Source organism: Neodiprion lecontei, chromosome 3, assembly GCF_021901455.1.
Source record: "Neodiprion lecontei isolate iyNeoLeco1 chromosome 3, iyNeoLeco1.1, whole genome shotgun sequence".
In the NCBI taxonomy this organism is placed as follows: Eukaryota; Metazoa; Arthropoda; class Insecta; order Hymenoptera; family Diprionidae; genus Neodiprion; species Neodiprion lecontei.
In genome coordinates this window covers 1,573,549-1,593,655 of record NC_060262.1, presented here as the reverse complement: position 1 = coordinate 1,593,655, position 20,107 = coordinate 1,573,549, and the positions used below count along the sequence as shown (strand labels likewise).

General features: G+C 40.0%; 2 protein-coding genes across 2 annotated transcripts; both read right to left on the bottom strand.

The window, feature by feature from the left end:
• Positions 1-227: 227 nt before the first annotated feature.
• Positions 228-7,657, bottom strand: LOC107226466. The gene is made up of 15 exons (XM_015667323.2): positions 7,290-7,657; positions 7,068-7,226; positions 6,020-6,300; positions 5,733-5,928; positions 5,310-5,663; positions 5,048-5,188; positions 4,843-4,961; positions 4,560-4,755; positions 4,180-4,494; positions 3,834-4,093; positions 3,662-3,743; positions 3,039-3,553; positions 2,687-2,958; positions 639-895; positions 228-550 (listed from the first exon to the last, which is right to left on the bottom strand). The coding sequence occupies exons 1-15, from the start codon at positions 7,498-7,500 to the stop codon at positions 228-230; spliced, it is 3,681 nt and encodes a 1,226-aa protein (XP_015522809.2). The 5' UTR covers positions 7,501-7,657.
• Positions 7,658-8,308: 651 nt separating this feature from the next.
• LOC107226378 (receptor-type tyrosine-protein phosphatase F) lies at positions 8,309-19,536 on the bottom strand. Its single transcript, XM_046733886.1, has 28 exons — positions 19,057-19,536; positions 18,807-18,962; positions 18,451-18,734; positions 18,170-18,365; positions 17,736-18,080; positions 17,508-17,648; positions 17,277-17,374; positions 17,037-17,109; positions 16,509-16,726; positions 16,136-16,328; positions 15,739-16,047; positions 14,789-15,054; positions 14,617-14,698; positions 13,960-14,462; positions 13,577-13,851; positions 13,138-13,405; positions 12,836-12,923; positions 12,656-12,732; positions 11,754-11,888; positions 11,536-11,679; positions 11,252-11,449; positions 10,994-11,190; positions 10,227-10,303; positions 9,939-10,138; positions 9,740-9,871; positions 9,498-9,652; positions 8,632-8,767; positions 8,309-8,493 (listed from the first exon to the last, which is right to left on the bottom strand). The coding sequence occupies exons 1-28, from the start codon at positions 19,277-19,279 to the stop codon at positions 8,419-8,421; spliced, it is 5,244 nt and encodes a 1,747-aa protein (XP_046589842.1). The 5' UTR covers positions 19,280-19,536; the 3' UTR covers positions 8,309-8,418.
• Between the last annotated feature and the right edge of the window lie 571 nt (positions 19,537-20,107).

The window sequence follows — 20,107 nt, the reverse complement described above, 5'->3', positions numbered from 1 at the left end:
CCCTCTCCGCTGTACTGATTGTGGCAGCAGCCGGGGATTAGCGGCGACGACGATTACGAGGCAAATTGATCAAGCCAGGCGGCCAACAAAAGCTCGCGACATCTTTTGTCAGATTCTTCTTCCAGCTTTCATCGCGACGCGTAACTGCTCGTTTAGATCGACAAGATAATTGACTTTCGAGATTAATAAGTGTTTGTAGTTTTGTAAAATGAAAGCTGGATAGTTTCTCAGAGGTTCTTACGTGATGCCGGCGTTGTGAAAGATATCTCCCTGCTTTGTGCAGCACCATCGCTAGATGCCTCGGTAGATCTTACGATGTAGGCACGAACTTTGTAAGTTTTGTATGAGCCCAGGTCGGCAACAATGGTCGAGTCAGTCTGAAATTTGTTCGATGGAACACGCTCTGATCTTATCTCTTGGGCTTCTTCTGAAAATGACAAGCGTGTTTCTGCCCAAGGACCTGTCATATCAGCACATTCCGGCGCATCCCATTTCAGAACTTCGTCACCTTCTTCGTAACGTAGATTCTGAACGGTTTCGGTGGGAATATCTGCGTGGGTTAAATTATCTCAGTTCTTTGTTGTAAAATTGAATATTCGTCATAAGATTTTTGAAAGATTTGAGAAATTGTCACTTACCCCTTTGATCGGTTGTGAAATTGAGTTCCCCTTTTATTTCTTCAAGCCCACCAATGCACGCAATCACTGTCGTTGTATAATTCGTATAAGGGTGCAAACGTGCGAAGATTGCTTCCGGTTTCGGTACCATTCGCATGTCCTCTTTGGAAGGTGACGATTCGTCTCGGTCCGAGCAACCCAAGAATTTATCCACCTGAGAATGACAAAATTCGACTCGAATACTGGTAAATGTCGACGGTGGCGTATCGATATCCGTGCTGTGATTGAAACGTTGTAGTGTTTTCATTACAGAAATGTCGACTTCGCAATTACGCGAAACTAGAATACTAACGAGCGCGAACTTTGTGGCAGGAAAGGAAAAGGGATTTCATACCTTGACTGTAACTTTGTATTGTATGCTTCCATTCGTAGAGGATGGAGGATCCCACTGAAGTGTAACATTCGTCTCGGATATCCCTGTCGCCCTCAAATTTTCAATTTTTTTCAGCCCGTCTGTAGTCAAACGCTGCCGAGGTTCAAAGCGCTCTCCACCAATGTGCAGTATCAGTTGGGCACAAAGCAATGTAATTATTTCGAGGAAACTCCAAGAGAATTTCATTTTTATTCGTCGAATAGCGATCCAAGTTCTAACATGCACGCACTTTGCTATAATTTGTGGGAAAATTCGTTCACCTTTGTTGAAAACGTATCTTTGGTTGATTTACAAACGAATATCTTGCACCTACAGGTGAATTCATGCGCGATGCCGGGAACTACGCGATATAGCGACTGGCATTTTGTATGAATATATCGCGCGTTACAGAATACAGTACGAGACAGCTTGTGGATTCCTTTATCCTGTTTCAACTATTTCTGTCCTCTTTCCCACATCCTCTCTCTACATTTATGCTATGCTCACATTCGACCCTCCGCGGTTACTGCCAAACAAGTGACCGCAGACCGATGATTCATTCTCCGTCTTTCCGTGATTTAGAATTAGATATCCGTTTTTACGCATCACGATGTATTTCTTTGATGTGCGATACAGTTTTTTTTCTCAATTATAAAATTTTAACCGAGTACAATATTTCGAATCAATCACTGTATTATGTTTACCAAAAAATTGATTCGGTGCACGGGGTCATCCATAAATTACGTCATGAAAATTACACGGTCCCTCTTTGTTGATTCCAGGTTAGAAAAACTAAATCTGTTTTATTTTCATTTAAAGTCGTAATCTAAGGGATACACATTGTGAATATTTATCTTATGAATATTTATATTAAATCAATTGGGTGCGGTTCAGAACAGCCCAATACCGTTTATAGGTAGTAGACGTACTTATTGGAACATTGTCCCTTTTTTATCGAAGAAAAAAAGAAAATGTATACAACATAAAATAAAGGCGTTTTATAGGCTACAATTTTTGTGAAGAATATGTTTCTCCTAGATCAACACTTGTCAAAATAATCGAAGATTTTGTTATAAAAATCAGTTATCGTGAGTTGTGACCTTGAAAATCAAATTTTGCTTTCACATACTTGTGATCAGCGTGTCAAAATGCATGGGTATGTGATGCTTGAAATTACTCAGCGATACGGGCTTTTTGAAACTTTACCCAATGAATTATTGCATAATATTAACGACAAAAGCACAAAGGAAAAACACACAAAAGTCTTGTATCTAACAATGAGGTTTCACGTTGGATGTGGTGCTTGAGTACAGTGGTGCGAGCGGTTGCATATTGTTGTAATTATTCTTCAGAATCGAAATTTTCCGTATTCTATATGAAAAGTAAATAAATTGAAAATTAATATTTGCAGGGAATCGACACAGATGTTTTTTTTTTTTGCTTATTTTTGATTTGGAATTAGATGCAACGAACGAGGATTGGAACGTGTGTTTTAATTTAGTGAAAACGGTAGTTTTATGCATGTAATGCAATTGTCAAATGCTGCCACTTTCTGCTTCTATGTAATTATTTCCGACTCCAATATCTTGTAACAAATCTGACTAGTTCAGAAACTGAAAAACATACTCCTTTGCTGTGTAATATTTATCTAATTTACCGATGCCAAGCGAAGAGCAGACCGAGAAGTATAACTGCACTGCAGAAGCAAATCAGTATAAGAAGCGGTAACGACAATCCAAGTCGGGTCCACCATTGATTATCTTCGTAGCTGATCGGTTGCGGATCCTGCAAGTTTGCGAGAATTATCGTACTTCCGGTGAATCCGTCGGTAGCGGTTATCACGATCGCCCAACTATCTTTGACTTTTTTGAAACAGCAGCTCCGCAAGCTGTTGTTCAATGCCAGAGATTTTGGCATGCTATCATTCAGCTGAAAATGTTGATGCATTACGCGTTAGGACAATTCATCTACGAGGTAGACAAGAGTCGGACATTTTCAGTCAGACTTACTCGATATTCCGTCGAAAAGAATTTCATTCCGAATCCGGATTGCTCCGATTCGTTTTGCTGCGATGTTACCCGTATCGGCTTACCGACAACCTGGACAATCGTGTTACGCGTTCCGTTGGTCAATGACGGAATTTCTATAACGCTTAGCTCACCGTTGCACTTCACTCGAACTTCCTCACCGTTCGCGAAGGCTGCCCCGAAGGGTGTCGAAATTTCATACTCGCTGGTTTCGCCGCTCAAGTTGTACCGATTCAAAGCCACTACCGAAAGTTTAAAAGAAGACGAGGTCGTGAGGCGAATCCTCGCACTGTACTCCTTCCGATCTCGTTCCATGGTTGGATGGTTAATCGTTGTCTCATACTTTTCGTCGGTCTTCAGTAACTTAGAACTTAGGAGATCAGCCTTCACACGGAATTGTGTGATTTTGAAAAGAGGGAGACTCGGATGCTCCCATTTCAGCATCACAATGTCACGACCCATGGAAATTCCCCTCAAATTTTTTGGTAGGCTGCCGTCTGTTCATGTAAGTAATTCTGTCATGAATGATCGTCGCTTCTTCGTGCAAGGAAAATAGCCGAATTATCGTAGTAAAAAATGTGATAAAAATGAAATTATGAGCTTACGACTTGAAAACCAGTGATTTGAAGGAAATTCAACCGTCTTCTGGATTCCACTCTCGACGACATTTTTGTTCTTTGCAGAGATCTGTAACGAAACATTTCAAACCGATACCCGTATTCACGATACGCGTGTTAAAACTTGTACGTTAGTATAAATATAATAATTTATAAAAACCTGTACTGTTATGCTGACTGAAAAATTTCGTCGAAGGGTAACATTTTCCAGGCACACGTATTCTTCCCATAGCTTGCACCTCGATACTTCTTTCCGGGTTTCGAAACTCCGGTTGATCAGCCGTTCGTCTCTTTCGGTAACTTTCACGTGGTAAGATTCAATTTCACCATTTGCAGGATAAGGTGGTTTCCATCTTACGGATATCGTGCTTCTCTCCACGTCAGCGTCGTACGTTTCTATTTCCGTTACAGGGGATGGAACTGGGGGAATGAGAGTAAACCTCTTAAATTCTAGCGGTGATTTAAGGTAATATTGAAAATTTAGGGACATCCAAACGGATTCTCACCAGTTGGCTGTGTGACCCATACGAGTTGTTCGTAATTTGTTTGATTTGCGCGTGTTTCATCGTCTCCCAAGACGTAAGCACGGACTCTGTATTCGGTGTGTGGTTTTAGATTAAGCTTGTCAAGTTTATAATGAAAGTCCCTGATCGGTATATTCTTCCTTGCAATTTCCACCGTTTCGTTGACATTCGCGAATGAGAACGCGACAGTTTTGTAGGGGCTTAAAATTGTCGTGCAATCTTCGGGCTCGTCCCACTCCAGGTGACGTTTTTCTTTGTCCAAGTGTAGGTGGCTGATCATGGCGGAGTGAGAAATGTCTGCGAAAAGTCGTAGAATTTTTTCACGTGCCATGATATTGGGCTACGGGTAAGATTCGACTTACCTTCCGTTGGATTCGTCCGAAATACTAGTTTTCGTTCCATTCCTTTCTCAGTGGTGTACGCGCTCACTGTCACCGTGTAATTCGCATAGGGATGCAAATCATCAAAGGACGTTGACGTATTCGTCACCATTCGCTGCATCTTTACCCGAGGAGGCGACTGCCTGTTGAGGTCCTCGCAGGCCAGCAGATTGTTTTGCTAATCATGGTAAAAACTTTGTTAATTTTGCGTACAAGGAATCGCCGTTTGAATTCGTAATTTTCAAGGTCGATATGGGTATCGTACCTCGATCAAAACACTGTACTTGACGATTTTTCCATCCTTATGGAACGGGGGAATCCATTGAATCGTAACATTGTTACTCGATATTGATATCGTTTTCAGACTCCTGACTCTTCCAGGTGCTGAAATTAACGGAGAATCGAATTTTGAACAGAAGAAGGTAGTCGATTTATTTCAAATTAAGTTGTGGACTTTTTGTCGTACTTACGACATGTATCGCAGTCGTTTTTTCCCAACGAGGAATCGATCGTCACACTTTCGGTGTACGATAACTTTTGACAACTGGCCAATGACCAAGTACTTTGCGTACTGTATCGACTAATCGTCAATGACGATTCTCTGGTAGTTTCTGGAAGAAGGTATTCGGTATTAGTTGTTCTGGTTTGTTGATTATTTACACGCAGTCGATCGAAAATCAGCGATGCAATCGAAATCCCACGAGTCGAGGGTAAGCGGTTGAACCGACTCACCGTCTGATTCGCACATCCGGAAGTTGTCGATCGCCCAGTGCTTTGTGCAGGTATCTTTACTGTCAATGAGAATAGTTCGAGCTCGGAGTTTAAATCGGCGAGAGATGATACTCGGCAAAGTTTTGGTCAGCTTCAACGATTGCCAGGACAGCATTCCGTCGTAGACAGATTTCTTATCGATTCCAGAAATAGTTCCGATCGGTATCTCATTGCCTTGTTGATCGACTAGGGTAACGTTCAATGAGCATTCGGCACAAAGACTGACCAGCAGTTTGACGCAGAAATTTTTTCCTTGATGGTCGAATCCCGATGTGGATAAAACCGCGTTACTCACTCTCGTTGACAAGTAATTATCTGCAATGATCGTACAGTGATGCATGCAAGATGCTTCTCGTATTGGAAAACGAATAACGTTGTACTCACAAAAGTGAAATCGAAACCTTGTTTCCATGTCACTTCTGACCGACATGTGGGCTATGGAATGCCAGTGGTTAAGACGCGCTTCCAAGAATGGCTTATCGTTGGTATTTTTGTAAACGCTGATCGTCTTGTCATCACGGTTCCATTTCAATCCGAACGTATTCCATTCTTGAGAATCAATGTAATCCGCACGATAGTGCTGTACAAGAAATTGATTTACACAATCCCTGATAAACGTCGCGTTGCAGCTCATTTTGTATTATAATTAAACAACTCGTAATTCGAATTACCTCTAGGTAGGCCAGTCTCACGCAGTTCACAGTGTTGGAATATTGCGCGGGTTGAGGTGCTCCGTTGGCACACGACAGAATCGCTGAAGCAGTATTCCACCCTTCGATTACTATCCAGAAACACGGAGCTTTCGTTGGATTTCTATCTTCGCAAAGAAGTACGTAAGCGTCGCGTGAGCCTCGAACGGAAAATACTACGGCACCCGAATCTCCGTCGACGTTTCTGACGTATTGGTAATCCTGACTTCTCAACTGGTTACCGAAGACCAGTTCCTCGAAGTCTGTAGGTACAAGTATGTCTTAGGGTGGTTCTTATTTAAGGTGTTGACGAATTACTTCCGTCTCACCCCGTGTCGTAATCAACTTTAACCAATTGCCTCATTTTCTCAGATTTTTACATCAACTCTAAGATTTGTCCGCTTTATGGTCGAAGTTTCTTATGGAAATAACGTGGGAATGACTTTTTTTACCAGTATATATTTTATTGTGAGATTAACAATGTTCATAAATTTTTGTAACTATGAGGTCTTAGTGGGTGTTGGTGATACTATCTGGAAAAAAAAATGGAAAAATACAAATCATCGTACCATGTGACCTCGACGAATTGAACACCCTTGTAATCCGACTTTTTTCTATTTAGACGGAGTGCGATTCTTTGAGATTGCCTGGTACGGCGATGTGTGTTTTTTTCAGACAATAGCACCAATCGCCACTGAAACCTCGCAGTTACAGATTTGTTTGAACATTATTATCCTTACTATAAAATATCTACTGAGAAAAAAAGTTTTTTCCATGTTACTTCAATAAGAAACTTCGATCACAAATGGGATAAATGTAAGAGTTGAGGTAAGACTGTGAAAAAATTAGGCAATTGTTTTTCAATTATTTTGAGTTGATGTCGGGGGGCGGGTTGGAAAAAATTCTTCAAGGCGCTAAACAAGGACCACCTTAAAGTATATAAACGCAAAATCGGTTACAGTGTAATTATCGTTATTCCCACCGTGACAGATCACTTTTTACCCCAGCCATATAGAACGCTTTCATTTACCTTCCCATCGGTAGTCGAACACAGGACCCATTGGCTCTATACCAGACTCAATGAAATTCCAATTTCCGGTTATTCCCCAGGGTGCAATGCAGTACTTTGAGTAATTCCAAAGACCACATTTTGACGTGCTCGCTTGGACCGGTTTTTTCGGCTCGAAATCTATAATTTTTCCTTGTGACTCATCTATACGGCAGTTAATAATAACGTTATTCGTTCGCTCACCTCTCAAACTATTTATTGCTCCGTTATAGTTGTTCCATATTAATGCAGAATCGTCGTCGTCGTCTGATATGCAAGTCAATTGTTTTGACAGTTTTGTTTCCGCTCTTGGATTCTGCAGTACAACGATTTCTCCGTGAATTTCTGGCACACGTGTTTGACTCAAAAACAACGTTATCACAATCGTTAAAAACTCTACACACGAAGATCCCATTTTTGCATTATGATTGAAATCTATGCAAGATAAAGTTATTCTCAGTAATTTTCGACGAGGAATCTCCGAAATGAAAATGAAATTTGGTAAACTTCAGTTTTTTCGCCTGTTCCAACAATGCCAACTACGCGGAGTGCATTATTTTGTTTGCGACGACGTAACGAGAAGGAATGACGACGAATAAATGGAATGCTATTTCAAGAACTAAACGAATGATAAACTGAAAAACACACGGTGTATAATATTCCGGAGTTTTGCATCCGGCTTTTGTATCTTTTGTTCACTCACCGGAAGTCTGCGATTCTGGAGAAATAATTATGATATAAGAGTGAAAAATTCTTATCGTTCCCTCTAATAGTATCTTTTTCCTGTTTTTACAAAATAATGTCTGTTTTATACGATAAACTGTGCAGGATGTCGCCTGCAACCTCGATAATGTATTTTTAATATAGATTATTCAACTCTTTTATGTGATGGATCGGGTTTTCTTTTTTATTTTTTCTTTGTGGAAAAAATACCATAGGACGCGTGGTAATGAAATTCTCAATAAGTGGCAGATGTGAACTACTTGACGAAAGGTCTTGAAATACATTCAAGTTACATACTATATGCATTGGATTTCTTTGATCTTAGTTTTTATTCAAAGTTTTTCAGTGTAAGAAATAGAAAAATAATTATCACTCGAAGAATATGACTAATTACTCTGGCTTACAACAATAGTAATGATAATAATAATAATAACAACAACCATAATTAGTGTACAATAATAACACTGGAATTGATAATAATTATACCGTAATACCAGGTCTAAGAATCGTCATCGAAGGACATTTATTTTATTAATAGGCTACGTATAAAATACGGTTGTGAAATTTGTCCGAGATTCAATATCAGCTTCATACTGTTTGGTATATTGAGTTACGAAAAATTGGCGTAGGTGGCAAAGCTCTCGTGGTAATTTATTGCCGCGTCGTAGAGGTAGTTGAATTGTTCCTGAAAAGAGATATGGAAACATTAAGTCATTTTGGCGCTCAGCCTGTTGTGGCTTTGGAGCAGAATGTAGCGAGATAAAAATAAAGAAAAATCGTTTAAAGGAATTAAAATAATTTTTTTTTTCCCCGTTCTCCTTACCAGTGATTGTACAAATTTAGGTCTGGATCGTCGAACCGCTCGAACGGCTGAAATAACGTCGCATTCTCTCTCCACGGCCATTCGTTCAAGTAGAAAACTAAGCGCCAGGTACAAGCCGCAAGCGGTTACGCCGTCCCTAAAAAGTGGAGGTGATCAACGTACGTTAAGACAAGACGGTATACGGTCAATATAACCAGGAAATAATAACATGCGGTGAAATTAACTCTGATAAAATATCCTGGAAATGACAGAGTGAGCGTGATTAAAAGTAACCGGAGTCAGTGTAACTTGTGAATAGTAACCTGCGATAAAATATTCTAAGTTGAATATTCAAAGGTTGGAATGATTTCAGCCTACGTATGACAGGCGCGTAACCGAAGCCGCAACACGCTATCTCGTACGAAAAATTTGGAAGTCGTTTATAAGTGTTATTAAAGTATCTGATTTATCATTTTCTTCCTTTTTGTAGGTCGTATATGGGGCAGTCCGTATCACTTCGACTTAGGTATGACCCTTGACCTCTCGGATTTGAAAGGCTCTTGGTTTTTTTTTTTTAATTTTTTCGACGCGGTTATAATTTTCTACGATTTTTTAAAATCATGTCATTGATCGGCACTATATAAAAATCTGAACAAATTCTGAAAAATTGTGCGTTAGATAGCAAAATTTTTAAGCATAGAGCCGTAGTAGGGAGAATTTTTTTTCTTATTGATTTCAAGCTCTCTCCGAAAAAAAAAACGTTAAACATATCAGAAGCAGGAGTCATTTTACTTATTGAGATAAGGATGCAAAACGGTAAAAGTGTATCAAAGTTTTTTCGAAGTATTATGCTCCAAGGTTTCGGTAACTAGTCGAGCGTTACTTACTGACAAAGTACCAAACTCGGTGCCACGTTTCGACGTATTTTTTCCGACTCTCGCCAAAGTGATACCAACGCTGTAACAACGGGCGGTTTTCTCATTCGGTCACATTTCCATCCTTTGCAGGTGAGGACGGTTACTGGTAGAATTTTGGCTTCCTCCTGAAACCGGAAGTGGACAATGACGAGGCCGAGTGAAGTTAAAACGGAGGAGCAACTGCGCCATTGCTAAATCGATTAATCACGTACCTTGGAGGAGGTGTCGGTAAGAATAAGTTTATCAATTGTGAAATGTTCGCTCTCGGTATTTGATTTCTTTTCCACTTTTATGTCCGGCGTTGGGAAGAAGACGAATTCATCCGACACGATGTCGCAGTATGTCTGCGTATAAACGGTGTATTGAGTATCTTGAAGCTACGATTTAAACGTGTGAACAAGGCATATTTACCGAACTCCCTCGAGCGGGGCATTGCAATGTTACTATAAGTTCAAGGTTGTTCATGGCAACCAGTTGCCAGTAATAAGAAACTGTGGATGGCGACGGTAGCCGGGATGCCAGGTATTGACTTTTCATTTTCACACCGTCGACGATCACGGGATTAATGAAATCGTTCTCGTTACCGATACCCTGCGATGCTTCATTCTCACCTAAAATTCACAAGCGTTAAATCATCAGAGCGGATATTTTTGTAATTACGCGGGTTTATCCTTCTTTCTTTCTTTTTTTTTTTTTTACCTGAAACCCACGGCGAATCTGGCGGCGGTGAAGCCAAAGCATGCAGCACTCGGTCCTGCCAAACGGTATCGTTAAGCCTGTCAATAAAAAGTATGTACAAGGAAAATTGTGTGATATCAGTCGTCGAATGGGCTTGCATTAGTATCGTTGAATGATGACTCTTAAGATTTTCGAATCTACACTTTTAAACGTTTGGAAAGCAGTAACGTGAAGAAAGTTTTCCAAGTTATCCGGTTCTCTATATGCGCATTAATTTTTGTTAATATAAGTAATTTTCTTTTCTATTCAAAGGTTTTTGAATTCGATTTTTTTTTACTTGCTTTAGAGGAATATTTTTCGTTCTTTTTTTATTTTTCTTCGGTCCAAATTCAAATTTTTTGAATTTGAGACTTTTTGCAAAAATACAACAAGCTCGATCCCACTTTCTTACAATGAGAGAAATCAATGTTTCTAGATGTAGAAATTTTAACGTTTGAAGAATTGTGAAAGAGGAACAAAGATGCTCAATAAAACATTTATCCTAGATTTATAGTTCAGGGTGTACTGCGATCCAAAGTATTAAAATTGCAATAAAACTTCTTTAAATTGACTCTGAATTTTTTTTTTTTTTGAAAAATGTGCGTCCAGAGAATTCAATAACATGGTAAAAAAACTCCTTGGATATTTTTGTCACAGAGTTACAGTTTGCACTTTATCGCTGAGCAAACGTTTAAAAGTGCACATGTAGAAATGTTAAGGGTCACAGTTGAATGTTGGAAAGACCTCACCTTCCCAAATCGGACGTCAATTGTTTTCTAAGTTCCTTTACTCTATCCGGTAAATCATAGCTACATGGGACTTGAGTCTGTGCCGCGATCATACACTCAAGTATTGCCAAATGTGCCAACATGTACTGTTGCGCACTGTCCACCATATTCGCTCGACCCTCGCGCATTCTCATTACAACCGCTGGTGCGTCGATCTTCTAAAAAAGTCATCGTCGCCATTTCAATCATCGGTTTTTACGACGGGCTCGTTTTGCTCACCTTCTCAACTGCCGCCTGCTGCAGGCAGATGTCGCATAAAATGATCGTTCCGGTCCGACCGACTCCGGCACTGCAGTGAACAACGACCGGACCCTTGTCTCGATTCGTTCCAAGGAGTTTGTTGAGGTAGGCGACGAGCGATTGGGTGTACATCGGTACCCCGTGATCCGGCCATCCGGTATAATGGAGGTGAGTCACCTGTCGGAAATTTGGAAATGTAGAAACGTTTTGTAAGATCCAAACCGGGTTGTTACACGTCTCTCTTGGAAACCGTTTAAACGTACCGTGCGTTTTTCACCCTTGCAAGTGAGGAGAAGTGTCCGGAATGTGTAGTCGGCAAACACATCGGCGTCTGTGTTTCTGATCAAAATGTCACCGCACTTTTTATTCGTTCCTTCAACGTTCGGCCAGTATTCTTCGCACTTTTTCTGAAATCGGATGATCGTTGCGGTGTCGTATGAAATTTTTTTCAGGCATCAGTTAGATCCGACATTGTACCCACCTTTCCTCGCTCGACCGTATTCGCCAACATGCATATCACGCTCACGTTTTCCTGCCAAACCATCCTCCAGAAATCTCTCACCGTTGCCTTCAACGGTCCCTGCGTCGCTATGTAAGCTCTCGGATTCTGATATCCCTATAATTTACGGATTGAATATCACAGGGCCATTCGAGGTGTTATTAGACGAATGATCCCAACCAAAAGTGAGTCTCGGTGAGAATATTGAACAGTTCGCGATTGGATTGAAATCTGAGAAGAATAAATGATGACCAAGGTGATAAGATAATTTTTGTTTTAAATAATAACAATGCTGAAAAGTTGTTAAGAAATTGTTTAAACAAAAATTTGTGTAACGAATCTCTGGGGGAATTTTTTTAATTTCATACGAAATGAATTCAGTGATTTTTTTTGAATACCTATGAAGTTTTTTGGATTTTTTGGCATTTTTAAAAATCTGTTTTCGAGAATTTATAAAATTTTGAAAAATGAATCAAAAGTCTTGAATTTTGGATAGGTTTTCGTATATGGTTACACGTTACACTGAAGAAATTTTAAAGTCATGCAACGAATAGTTTCGTTAATAGAGCGATGGAAAATGTTGGAAAACGGAATTATTGAAAATCGCCGAAAATTGGAATAAAAATTCATAGGTATTCAGAGTAATCAATGAACGCATTTTATATGAAATTGAAAAAATTTCACTCGAGATTTGTTACGCAAATTGTAGTTTAAACGCTTCATGAACAACTTTTTGACATTATTATCGTTCGAAACGAATTAGCTTATCAACTTGCTTGCGATTGATTTTTTCAGATTTAAATCTCATCGCAAAGTGTGCAATATTCTCGCCGAGGTTCCCTTATTAGTTTTGTTTATTCGTCATAGTTCGATGATTTCTTTACCTGAATGTAATTGGCGTTGATGTAGTCGGAATAGGGATCAGCGTCAAGCTTCTTTAGCACGATTCGCGTCTCGTCATCTGTCGTTTGTTGCAAATAAAGTTTGATGAGATTGATGGGAACAATCTGATCGTCAATTTATATAATCACCGTAATCGTGAATTCGTTTAATTATATACTCACATGCTATCTGATTCTTGTATCTGTTTTTGGTCATATTTTCTGGTAGGGAGCCACAGCCACACGATTTTTGTAGCCCTTTTTCAAACTCCTTTCATGGAAAATATAATTTATGAGACGTATGATAATTCGATAGAATTTATTACACTTTCATCGAAATATAGGCAATACATATACTGGAGGAATTTTGGACTTTATTCGCTGTTTTAAATTATGCTCCGGATTCGATTTTCTTTTATCTGTCAAAGGATATTCTCATTTCTGTAGATATTGAGTAACTTTATTTTCTTCGTGAAAATACCCACCGTGTACTGTTTATCCAGCAATCCGATTGATAAGGCTTCCTTTGCGTACTTTTCAAATTCCTCGACTTTTACGGGGCACGAATGGGGATTGTGCGTTGCTGAATCAGGTACCTTCTGTTGCATTGATATTCGAATTTCCGACAGACTAGCCGGACGTGTTGAATCATCCGAGGACCAAGAAGACTTGAAGTTATCACGCACCGTTGATCGTGGTCTGAGCGGCTCATTATCCAGACAGGTTTTGCCTTTTGCAGATTGCCTGAATTTTCTGTAAAATTCACTGGCATTGACAATCGATTTGGATACACTGTAAGGTATGTGAGAATTATTCAAACCGATGTGGCGTTTCAATTTTCAATCTCACAAAATCTTGTCAGTCTTTGATCGAACCAGTAAGGAAAGTGAAAGAAAACCCTCTACTTTTGGAAAATTTGCTTACCGGTACCAAACCAGAAATGACACTAGCAGTATAGCTACTACGATGAGAAGAATCACTACAGCAGCAAATGCCGAACGCGGATTTTCACCGGTTGTCGTAGGATTGGCAGAATCGCAAGTAAATTGTTCGATAGTCTCGAGGGTGGTGTTTTCGCCAGTGTCGGTATCTGTTGCGCGGACGTCGATTCGAAATTCTTCGGTTTCGGCAGAGCTCTCCGTGATGTTGTACTTCTGGCTGAAGTTTAAACTGAAGTGACGAGGTTCGCTGCGTTTCACCTTGAAACAAGCTATTTCAATATTGATGCAGGGCGAACGATGGACAGATAAACGGATTTTCTACGAGGAAACAAGTTTTCTACGAGTATATACCCGAGTGTTACTCACCGTATAGTTGAGAGAAAGGTTTTCTGTATCCCTCTGAATGTTCCCCTTCTTGATCACTCTCACAGCGTTGATAAAGACTGTTGTACTTTGCGTGGCCTCAAGTATTGCTGGAATTTCGACTTCTGGTATTCTACCCTTGCACGTGAGTTGAAGTTTAGCTCCGCTCGCAAAGCTGGCTTTGAAAGGGATTTTAATATTATACGAATCTACTATCCCGCTGGAAGGATTCTTCTCATTCGTTGCTGTCACTACAATTTGATATCTCGACGAGGTTCTAAGGCGAAGCGACGTATTGTATGTTTTCTGTTCCTGTTTCACGGGATAATTCGCAGTTGTAGTGTTTTGGCTTTTACTATTAGTATTCAATAGCGTCGATTCCAGGAGCTCAGCTTTGACTTCGAATCGTGTGATTTTGAACTTGGGCAGTGGCGGATGTTTCCACATCACCGTCACTATTCCATCATCCCCTATGATCTGGTCCAAATGCTCCGGCCGCGTGAGTTCTGGGGACAAGTAGCATCGTCGTTTTATGTAGTAGATATCCGTTTTTTCTTGACATGAATGAATACATCAAAATATCGTGATTCTCGCTTTTGCGAGGGTGTAGAATTGAGTTAATCCTCGAAGTACTATTTGAGGAGAATGCTGTCGGCTTACCGGCGGTGCGCCAATTGCTCTCCAAAACTATGCGGGTTGCAACTAGTCCATGCGACGACACGCCCTTGTTTTTCGCCCGGATCTGAAATTAAGATTACAAATTGTTTTTACGTGGGAACAGTTGAGATGCGTCTGATTGTTGACACGAGAAAATATAGATTTATGTAGAAACCTGCGCATCGAGCTGGACTGAAAAGTTTGTTCGAAGTTCAACATTTTCCAAGCATACCGATTTTTCCGACAGCTTACACTTTGATACTTGTGCCGGAGTTTCGTATGTTTCGTCTAACAGCGGCGCATCATCTCTTTGCTGGTAGATTTTGAGGTGGTAGGATTCAACTTCACCATTGAGCGGAAAAGGTAAGTTCCACCATAAAGAAACGGTACGTTGTTCGACGTTAACGTCGAACGATCCCATCTCATCCACCTTTCCTGGAGCTAGAACGGATAAGTTTGATAGCTTTGCTATAATACAGACACTTTCAATGGTCGTTACAAACGGTTGTCCGCACTCTAAGCCAGACCCAAAATTAGAGATTTCGCGGTAATAACAATAGTCGATAGGGAGAAAAAGAGCGCCGGGTCGAGGATCGCGCGTCCGAAACTTGGAGAGGCGACGCTTGACTGGCCAACGGATAATTCGCACTTGAGGGTTTTTGTTTCTTTCGTTTTTGGCGTATCAACGGCACTAGCGGAGCGGCGAGTTTGAAGGAACGACGACGGGCGTGTATTACAGCTCCGATCGCGAGCGGGATTGAGAACATTTTGTTCTACTTTTTTTAGTCACGCTTTCAATTCCGAGTATACAATTTTTTTCATTCCATTTCGTTGAATTCCGTGGCGTTAACAAGGGTCCTTCTCTCTTTCCGAAATTTCCTCCTCCCTCTCCGTTGTACTGATTGTGGCAGCAGCCGGGGATTAGCGGCGAGGACGATTACGAGGCAAATTGATCAAGCCAGGCGGCCAACAAAAGCTCGCGACATCTTTTGTCAGATTCTTCTTCCAGCTTTCATCGCGACGCGTAACTGCTCGTTTAGATCGACAAGATAATTGACTTTCGAGATTAATAAGTGTTTGTAGTTTTGTAAAATAAAAGCTGGATAGTTTCTCAGAGGTTCTTACGTGATGCCGGCGTTGTGAAAGATATCTCCCTGCTTTGTGCAGCACCATCGCTAGATGCCTCGGTAGATCTTACGATGTAGGCACGAACTTTGTAAGTTTTGTATGAGCCCAGGTCGGTAACAATGGTCGGGTCAGTCTGAAATTTGTTCGATGGAACACGCTCTGATCTTATCTCTTGGGCTTCTTCTGAAAATGACAAGCGTGTTTCTGCCCAAGGACCTGTCATATCAGCACATTCCGGCGCATCCCATTTCAGAACTTCGTCACCTTCTTCGTAACGTAGATTCTGAACGGTTTCGGTGGGAATATCTGCGTGGGTTAAATTATCTCAGTTCTTTGTTGTAAAATTGAATATTCGTCATAAAATTTTTGAAAGATTTGAGAAATTGTCACTTACCCCTTTTATCGGTTGTGAAATTGAGTTCCCCTTTTATTTCTTCAAGCCCACCAATGCACGCAATCACTGTCGTTGTATAATTCGTATAAGGGTGCAAACGTGCGAAGATTGCTTCCGGTTTCGGTACCATTCGCATGTCCTCTTTGGAAGGTGACGATTCGTTTCGGTCCGAGCAACCCAAGAATTTATCCACCTGAGAATGACAAAATTCGACTCGAATACTGGTAAATGTCGACGGTGGCGTATCGATATCCGTGCTGTGATTGAAACGTTGTAGTGTTTTCATTACAGAAATGTCGACTTCGCAATTACGCGAAACTAGAATACTAACGAGCGCGAACTTTGTGGCAGGAAAGGAAAAGGGATTTCATACCTTGACTGTAACTTTGTATTGTATGCTTCCATTCGTAGAGGATGGAGGATCCCACTGAAGTGTAACATTCGTCTCGGATATCCCTGTCGCCCTCAAATTTTCAATTTTTGTCGGTTCACCCGTGTCACTTCGCCGCTGTCGTTTGTTACCATTTGTAGAAGACGAAGATTTCTTCCGAAGCGTCACACTGGTTTGGTATTCCGATACTGCTTCTAAGCCTTCAATTTGTTCGGTAGATAGGAGGATTAGAAAAATGAAAACCACATCCATATTGGGTCAATAATTTTTCAATTTCAACTGGATACTTCGACACAATGACGTAATTCAATACTTTTGGAATCAGCAAAAATAGTCTGTATCGATCGATTTAGGTACTCGAATATCGTTCACGTTTCCTCCTTGCACCTCAGATTATCGATTCATACTGAATATTTTTGCTAATTTTATGAATTTTTTAAAATGAACCAATATTACGTGTATCGCTTTCACAGTTTTCAAACTATCTTATCCTCTCAATTGTGAACTCACCCTCTGGCGGAAAGGATGACCTTTTTGACTTTAGTTCGAAGTATCCCATAGATCTCGACGTCTTCTTCATTTTCTGAAGATAACAAAAAAAAAAACAAAAAAATACGTATATGCCATGAATTAATAATGCAGTGCAGTAATAGAATTTTCCGTAGTACTCGGCGATATGTAAGAAATAATTAGTTAAAAATCAAAAAATAGTCCGTTTGGTACAAATATATTTTGTTGATCTGTGAGTACCTTCATTATTAAAATGGGGCTCATAGACTCTAAATTTGTCTCTAGTGTCGTGTTTGGAAATACCGCTGTTGAGTTCGCAACGGTCGGTTTCACAGATTCTGGAACAACAGAAATTTAGTCTCATACACAAAGCTGCAGGCAAGATTAAGGTAAAATTTTCATATCAGAGAGTGACAGAGAGAACAGAATTGGTGAAAATTGAACTAAACGATGAACTTTGATACTCATTACTTTTATCATCTCGGTCGCGTATAGTGGACGACAAATCAAGTGTCTCACTTCTGGTGTAAGATAATTTTTGACATTTTATTTTGGGCAAGAAAGGCGAACCAATTTCTCCATGCATCGTCACGGTCGATTCTCTCGCAACATCTGAAGGGTGAAAAAAGTTTATTCAGATTGAGTTAAAAAGAACTCTCAGATCAAAGTTTTTCCCTTCAATTACGGTGAGACTCTTACCAGCCGACTCGCACATTCGTAAATTGTCCATTGCCCAGTGTCCCTTGCTTTGATACTTTTCCGTAATAGTTTTCAATTGGATTTTTAATCGCTGCGAAATATTGAGCGGCAATTTTGTGGTCAGTTTCATCGGTTTCCAGAAGAGTGTCGCATTGTTGAGAAAGTTTTCGCTTCCATGAATTATTCCTACAGGAAATTCATCACCGTTTGAATCTACCACGGTTACTTTCAGCTGACACTCGAAGCAAAGACCGACAACAAGTTTAATGCAGATATTTTTATCGTATTTATCGAATTCAGTCGTCGATATAATCGCGTTCTTCTCTCTCGTCGAGAGATACTCATCTGTTAATGAATATTTACGATGTTGAAATGCTGCGTGTTTACATACGTCATTATAAACTGGATGATAAAATGAAAGGTGGTGTACTTACAGAAGTGGAATCGAATGAGTGTTCCTAAGTCACTTTTCACTGACAAGTGATAAACTGTGTACCGCTGATCGAGATTACCTTCCATGAATGGCTCAATCTCGGTCTCCTTGAAAACTTTGATTGTTTTTCGGTCATCTCTGTTCCATTTAACTCTGAATGTACGCCATTCGTATTCATCGACGATGGCTAACTCGTGCTGTAAACAAAATCGTCTCAATCGTATCTCTTGTTCAATTTCCATCGAGACGGTTCACCCTTGATTCGTTTATGTTGTGCTGTACCTCGACGTTGGCCAAAGTTGTGCAGGTTTTTGGTCTTGATTGCAGCCTGGGCTCCATCGCTACGTCGACGCATGACAAAATTGCGGATTCTTTCATATCCGAGCCTCCAACGATTATTTGTAAACAGGAATTTTCAATCGGGTTTTCATTACCGCACAAACGCAAGTCCACGTTTCCCGATCCTCGGACTGAGAAAACCACCATATCCGTAGACTCGTTAAACGCTGCTACGTAACGATATTCCTGACTTTTCCCAACGTCATCGAATGCCAATTCGTTGAAATCTGAATGAAATAATCGTACAGCCTTGTTATTCATTCTGTTTGAATGATCGCGACGACTGATCATTTTCTTACCTTCCCATCGATAATCGTAAACAGGACCCATTGGTTCGACGATCGAGTCGACAACGTTCCAATCACCTTTTTTCTCCCATTCCGCTACGCACTGCGTCGAATTCCATGCCGCACAATTCGCGACGTCTTTTCGTATCGGTTTTCTCGGATTGAAATCTGAGCCACGATCAGAGAAACCAATTTAATAATTAACGTGCAAATCATTCGCCTATACCAATTTAGTTTTATCCTTGTTTCGTTATTTACTCACCCGTTGAAAGAATCCGTCCACCTTCGGAATTCTTCATTTTATAATTGTAATTCCAGACCAATGCCGCATCGTTGTCTTTCGAAATGCAGATAAATTTCGACGTCGTCGAATCGTTCCAATTAACTGAATTACGCATCGCAAATAAATCATCGTCTTGCTTTATCGCTGTCGCAGATGCAAGGATGATTATTATTGCTGTGAAACTTTGAAGGAAGATAATCATTTTTAAATCGTTGATTGTTTTTTTTTCATTTATACAATGTCTTCATTTCCGCGTTGAACATTCGGACGGAATAATTTTTTATTTACTCTATCTCGGTGATTTCCCCGAATGATAAACACACACTTTGCACTTTGAAACTGTTATTATTGAAAAATTATTGCTATTTTGTCCGGCGGTATGTTTTGTCTTGCGCTTAAAAATGTTCCATCGACATGTCAACGGCAAACGTTGATTATAATGGTAATGTTTTCAACGCCTCGTCGTTGTCAGGAAAGGCAGGCAACTGTCTCTTGGTGAGTAAGTAAGCTTCGAGGATGTTGCGTCAACGTGAATTATCTGCGGTTTAACTTCCGTCATGTACGCTTATTACATGTGTGGATACATATCTATATATGTATATATATATATATGTATACAATCTACAAATGACAATATCCAACCGAGAATTAAAGTACTTTGTATTTTCATAAAAAAAGACTGTGCTTTATAATCCTCGTTTTGCAGTTTGAAAAAATGAAAGTTAGCAAGTTTATTTTTATCCACCGGAAATCCTATCGCATTGTTCTATACGTATTCGTGTGAAATATTAACGTGAGACTTGTCATTGATAGAAAAATAAATTTTTATTGAATCCGGAAATGGGTTTTTCCATTTTTTTTATTTATTTTTAACATGATATAATGTCCAGGCAGGAAATTTTAAAATGGGTATATTACAATTTGGAAATAATTTTGCGTATTCAATATTTCACTTGGAAATGCATCATTTACCGAATTAATCGCGACAGCGTTATTTCAGAGCTATCTAAGAATCGGAAGGGTGGAAGAG

Excerpts from the sequence above, each read along its gene's own strand:
- LOC107226378 (XM_046733886.1), bottom strand. The coding sequence starts at position 19,279 with ATGATTATCTTCCTTCAAAGTTTCACAGCAATAATAATCATCCTTGCA. Across the intron at positions 18,366-18,450 it reads CAACTTTGGCCAACGTCGAG|CACGAGTTAGCCATCGTCGA; the intron begins GTACAGCACAAC and ends TTTTGTTTACAG. Across the intron at positions 16,727-17,036 it reads GTCATCCTTTCCGCCAGAGG|GCTTAGAAGCAGTATCGGAA; the intron begins GTGAGTTCACAA and ends AACAAATTGAAG.
- LOC107226466 (XM_015667323.2), bottom strand. The coding sequence starts at position 7,500 with ATGGGATCTTCGTGTGTAGAGTTTTTAACGATTGTGATAACGTTGTTT. Across the intron at positions 5,189-5,309 it reads CCGGATGTGCGAATCAGACG|AAACTACCAGAGAATCGTCA; the intron begins GTGAGTCGGTTC and ends ACCTTCTTCCAG. Across the intron at positions 3,554-3,661 it reads AAATCACTGGTTTTCAAGTC|ACGGCAGCCTACCAAAAAAT; the intron begins GTAAGCTCATAA and ends TTACATGAACAG.